The 6327-nt window shown below is 40.9% G+C and overlaps 1 protein-coding gene across 1 annotated transcript; it reads left to right on the top strand.

Annotated features, from left to right (window-relative positions):
• Nucleotides 1-719: 719 nt before the first annotated feature.
• Nucleotides 720-4866, top strand: LOC131103587 (protein Tob1-like). Its single transcript, XM_058049973.1, has 2 exons — nucleotides 720-974; nucleotides 2730-4866. Exon 2 carries the CDS (start codon nucleotides 2898-2900, stop codon nucleotides 3924-3926), a length of 1029 nt encoding a protein of 342 aa, XP_057905956.1. The 5' UTR covers nucleotides 720-974; nucleotides 2730-2897; the 3' UTR covers nucleotides 3927-4866.
• The last annotated feature ends 1461 nt before the right edge of the window (nucleotides 4867-6327 follow it).

Here is a 6327-nt window from a genome sequence, read left to right as displayed (position 1 = left end):
TACTCCATGTACTCTATAGTATGTGTGTGTGTGTGTGGGCCCTTTAAAATTGGCAGCAGCGTGCGTGGAACCGAGGCGTGACGTCAGCAGCCTACATCAGCACCTTGGATACGGGCTCACCATTCAACACAGGGATCCTGCCCCGTTTTGGACCAATCGCTGCTGTGTTTCCACATAGCATTCAACACCACCCACTCACACTGCTGCTGCTCGCTGTGGGCTCATTGTTCAGCTGTGGGGAATCTCCTCGCAGGCACAATCCCACCATAACAGCTTGGTATGCAAAAAATACTCACGAATATCAATAGAATGTCACAGGAACGATGTCGCTGTCGCTTTAAAAATTGTAGGACGGGGTGGGGTGGATGTCAATGTCCTAAGGTTGGCTATTGGTTCTAATATACATATTGAAATATGTTTTTCCGCAATTATTTCGTACTTAAAGTCAGTACGGCTTTTTAAATGTCTGCCATTTGCTGTCACCACAGCGGTGGCTTATCTCTGACGTCATCAAAGGGTACCTCCCATTTCACGGAATCATATGTCTGAAACTGACACCGAGCCGCAGCCAATGAAAATGCGATAAGGACGCCACTCCAAGGGCGGGGCTGCTTCCTTCCAGCCAATCGCAGTCGCCTACATTGTTTTGACCTCTGAAGCCGCATCACCGCCTACCTCGTGCCCATGGCGTAGGGAAGCTATAAATAGAGGCGCTCCTCCAGCAGGAAGGGACGAAGTCGCAGAACTCCCGAGAAGGAGGGAGCTACTCCGCTTAGCCTGCTGATTAACAAACCCTCGAAATCACCTTCAAAACCACAGAGCAAACGTCAATCTTCAGACATTTTTCATCTACTGGAATACCTTTTTTTATTGTTAATATATTCTGTGTGAAGAAAGTATTTATACTTTTTGTTCGCTATTTTGCACTAACTAACGGTACAACTTACCGAGAAGCTTTATTTTTTACAAAACAAGTAAGTATTTCCCCCCTCGCTACACGTTAAGTCTGTCTTTATTTGGCTGCTGGATCTCTGTTAACGCTTACTAAGCTGATTTGCTGCGTCAGTCCCACTAAAAGTTAAGATAGTGTTGAGCTCTCCCATATTTTGTTCTTTTCCAATAGCTTTCATATGACGTGTTGCTGCATTGAAGGTTATTTATGTACAGTGTCAGTGTCGTAAATGATCTACTGCAGAGCTTCACTTATTGCAACAATATGCTTTGCTGGGCTTAAAGCTCTTATTTCGCAATTTCTCACCAACGGGAGGGGGGGCTGGGACTGTTACCCAAGCAGCCCCCCACCCCCCTTCCTCCCCTTTCCCCTAAATCAACTTTTGAGTGCAGCAAAACTGGTGAAGGTTGTGTGTTTTGTTTGATTGCTAGTCGTTATTTGGTTATATTTTTTAACGACATTGGTGCTATTTCTACTTTGACTGTGTAAATAAGGGTGTAGCCTTGTAGCATTGTTTGGATTTTTCCACACAGCAGCAGTTTGCGTTAGATATTATCCACACAGTTCTTACAGTCAATGCATTGCATATGTTTTGGGGTGTCCAAATGGCTGCCCGGGGGCCATTTATGGCAAATATGGAAAGATCTGAGGTCATTTTATGAGAATTAAGTCAAAAATATTAAGAGAATACACATGATCTAATGAGAAAAAGCTGTAATTTTACAAGAATAATGTCATACTGTGAGGAAAACAAACATGATTTTATCAACAACAAACAAATAAACAACAAATAAAGAGTAAAGTCAAAATATTCTGTGAATAAAGTCATTGTATTATGAGACGAACATTTACTACCAGTAGTTTAGCAAACTAAAAGAAAAAACAGAAACAAGAAAAAAACAGTAATTTTACAAGAATCAAGTCAAAATATTCTCAGAAAAAAATTTATTTTCACAAGAATAATAAAAAAAAAAATGTCATTTTAGTAGCAGAAGCTTCAAATATTAAATACTTTTTTAAAAGTCCTTACATAAGAAATAAAACTAAATATTATGGCAATAAAATCGTAAAAATTATGAGAAGAAAGTTGAATTTGTCTGCAAATTTTAAAAGAAAAATGACAGAAATGTACAAAAATTAAAAAAGAATAAAGCCAAAATATTACAAGGAACACAAGAATAATAAATAAAATTATGAGGGAGAAATTATGTCATTTTAGTAGCAGAAGCTTCAAATGTTAAATACTTTTTTAAAAGTCCTTACATAAGAAATAAAATTAAATATTATGGCAATAAAATCGTAAAAATTATGAGAAGAAAGTTGAATTTGTCTGCAAATTTTTAAAGAAAAATGACAGAAATTTACAAAAATTTTACAAGAATAAAGCCAAAATATTACAAGGAAAAAGTCATAATTTGACAAGAATAATGTGGTAATATTATGAGGGAAAACAACATCAATATAGTAGAATAAAGTCTGTTTGTTATATATTCATTCTAACAGGAAAACAATTTTACTTTGGTGATAAAATGTGATAAAATGTACAAAGATTATTTGAAAAAAAGTTAAAATATATGGGAAATTAATCTACTTTACAACATAGCGGCCCTTGCATCCTTTCATTTTTCATGTGGCCCTCGTTGGAAAAGGTTTGGACACCCCTGTTGTATATTACGTAACAGGATCCCAAGGCTGTTAACATATCAAGCTCTCACGACGAGAATATCAATAACATCTGACTAGTACGGTTCTAAAAGCGCTGTTGTCTTCTTTCCAGGAAACTTTCACAACGTGTGGAATCAGACCTCCTCTGCAAGAACCGCACTTTGACCACCGAACAAGTTTTCGCTTCCCTCAGGCCGTTCTTAACCCCGCCTGTTGTCGCCAACCACGGCTTGAAAGCAAGCAAACCCAGCGGTCCCCCCTCGACATCAGCAGTTAAGCTATGCAGCTTGAAATCCAAGTAGCTCTCAACTTCATCATCTCGTACCTGTACAATAAGCTGCCCAGGCGGCGGGTCAACATCTTCGGCGAGGAGCTGGAGCGGCAGCTGAAGCAGAAGTACGAGGGACACTGGTACCCGGATAAGCCGTACAAGGGCTCGGGGTTCAGGTGCATCCATGTCGGGGAGAAGGTGGACCCCGTGGTGGAGAAGGCGGCCAAAGAGAGCGGACTGGACATCGATGACGTCCGCAACAACCTTCCGCAGGACCTCAGCGTGTGGATTGACCCCTATGAGGTGTCCTACCAAATCGGGGAGAAAGGTCCGGTTAAAGTCTTGTACGTCGATGACAGCAACGATACGGCGGCGAGTAGCGGTGGGCTGGATCTGGACAAGGAGATCAAGAACAGTTTCAATCCGGACGCGCAGGTCTTCATGCCAATCAACGAACCCATGGGCGGTGCTTCTCCAGGCTCCAGTTCGCCCTCGCCCCCTTTCGGCCACTCGGCGGCGGTCAGCCCCACGTTCATGCCGCGCTCCACTCAGCCTTTAACCTTCACCACCGCCACCTTCGCTGCCACAAAGTTTGGCTCCACTAAAATGAAGAGCAGCGGCCGCAGCAACAACAACAATAACAGCGGCGGCGCTGGTACCGGCGGCGCCAACAAGGTGGCACGTACCTCTCCCACCAACCTGGGCCTGAATGTGAACAGTCTCCTGAAACAGAAAGCCATCTCCACATCCATGCACTCGCTCTACGGTCTCGGTCTCGGAACACAGCAGCAGCAGGCGACGGCCAAACCATCGGCTTTGTCTCCGAACGCCAAGGAGTTTGTGTTCCCAAACGCTCAGAGCGCACTCTTCCCAGGGGAGAGCTCGCTCGGTTTGGGCCCGCTTCAGTACAGCAACGCCTTCGATGTCTTTGCGGCCTACGGCGGCCTTAACGACAAGTCCCTGATGGATGGCTTGAATTTCAGCCTGAGCAACATGCAGTATTCTAACCAGCAATTCCAGCCAGTCATGGCCAACTAGCTACTAGCTTCACGCAGCAGCAACGACCAGATAATGTGACGCTATGATGGTGATGGTGATAGTGGTGGTGGTGGGAGTTCTCAACTTATAAATGCACATTAAAAAAAAAAAAAAAAAAAAGAACAGAATGTCAAGGATGGAAGAAAAAGTGACATCTTTAAGAAATACGAGCCCGAGGGTGAACGACTTTTTGCCCCCTTGAGTTATTATAACTTTTCTTTCTTAAAATGGTGACGCTTGTTGTACGAGATGTCCAAGCTTGGTTACCCAAACTTCATTATTGTTATTTCTTTTGCCAACCAAGCACAAAAATATTTTTTTATGTTACTGTTTGAAATATATATATATATATAAAAACAAAACAAAACAAAAAAAAAACACCACCACAACTCATGGCCTCTTTCAGTATTTGGACATAACTGGATTTTGCCAATTTTTTACCAGAAATTGGCATCGCTAAGTGGAATTCTCTGGTCTTTTTTCTAATTGTATAATTTAATTTAGTACAGAGTTTGTAAAATATCAAGAGTATCTATTGTTTCTACGACACGGTATTGCATTTATATCTTTTTACTACTCCAGTGATCTGTGATGGCTGCAGCAACTTTATGTTTTCTTTTTTATTGAAATGAGAAAAATGAATCCAGACTATTCTAAAGATTGTGTACAGAATATTCCGTAGTGGTGGGAATTAAGAATATTTGCTTTTTTTTCGGGGGGGAAGGAGGCGAACAGAGTTGTATTTTCTGTTAAGAGTTAAAAAAAAAAAGATTTTTGCTATATTATGGACAAAATGTAATCGTATATTAATTTTGTACCTACATTGTGCAATACTTGATAAAAACAAAACGGTATAACAAAGTATTCGGAGTCAGTGTCTTACATGTTAACAGGGACTGATAGTTTATTAAGTTTGTATTAAAAAGGCTTGAAAATAATGGCTCTGCTTGACTTGGGTCTTTGTGGGGGTGCAGGAAGACATGTTTCCAACATGGTGGGTGTCTAATAGAGCAATTATTTGTACACCATTTCACACAAAATTATACTTTTTAACAGAGTTGCCAGTAAAAACAGACTTTATGGGGGCTTCTCAGCCTTCGGCGCACACGTAGGCATATTGTCGTGTGTACCTGATGACCTTTTGAACTGTGACCTTGTGTATTGCATAACAGACAGTGTAGTCATAACAAACACAGGAAAATGCAGCATAACTACATTTCATTGAACTGTGGTTTACAATAAACCAACTGGAAAATAAATACAATCAGACGTTTTTTTGTAAATACATCAAATATTTTGTAAATGCACATACATTTTGAAAATAAGGACATTTTGTTTTGCTGTTACGTCGAAAGCTTATTTATTCCCACGTTGTTCGGTGGTGCTTAAACGCACCATGTATGTAGTATCGGCGACAAAGTGAAAGCTTGGTGTAAATTTCTCCGACGCTGCCACAAATAGACTCGTATTTCTCATTTCACAGTTGTGCCCAGATGCCAATACTGTGCTTGAATGCGTAAAGGTGAGGTTTTTATGACATTATGTGTCGAGTTGCTAGCTAGTGTTGAGTTGCTAGCTAGCTCGTTTGTTGGGTGTCAAGGTAATTCGTGTTAGCACACTTCCTGTCACCGACATGTCAAACTTCGATGTGGTTATCGCCTCTCCGGAAGACCAACCCCAGGCTTGTACCTATAGTAACGCCTTATCTATTTTGTGAATTAAATATGATTTTGTAAGGTACTTTTCTGAGACCTTTATTTTTTCCTTGCCGCTGCACAGGATGTAATACGAATTGCTTTTATTGTGAAGACCGGAAGTTGAGTTTATGGTCATCTTGGTAAGACCTCGGACTCATAATGCTTGTCTTTGTTTATTTGGAACGAATAAGTAGCATTACATCACACTACATGTCTCTACAAAGGGAAGTATACATTGTGAATGTAATTTAAAATGCGCCTTTACCATTTTAGGGTGCAAATGTCTTTGTATCCTTGGTGGAAAATAAAGTTTGGACACAGAGTGAGAGGTGATGGTGGACCATGAGGAATCACTCCCCCTCAGGTCATCAGCACAAGTCACTTATTAACTAATGAAAGCCATCACGCAGATGCTGGAAAACAGCATTAAAATGCTCTGCACAAGCTCCTTCCCGACAAAATGGCTCCTGTAAATGGATAACTGGCTCCAAAGGGCTGAGTTGTGTGCTCTGAGGACACAATTGTTAATGTTTGCACTGAAAAGACGGTGCAAGTGAAGGTTCCACGCGCTCTTTGCACCATAAAAGGGGGAACATTTAATGAATATTATGTATTATTGCACATAATAAAATGAAAACAATGAAAGTTATTACCATAAAATACAAAGATGTTGGTTGGAAAGCTTCTCTGCTCATTGTTATCCC

This window comes from Doryrhamphus excisus, chromosome 15 (assembly GCF_030265055.1).
Source record: "Doryrhamphus excisus isolate RoL2022-K1 chromosome 15, RoL_Dexc_1.0, whole genome shotgun sequence".
Taxonomy (NCBI): Eukaryota; Metazoa; Chordata; class Actinopteri; order Syngnathiformes; family Syngnathidae; genus Doryrhamphus; species Doryrhamphus excisus.
The sequence above is the reverse complement of the archived record's forward strand: the minus strand, read 5'-3'. Positions and strand labels throughout refer to the sequence as shown.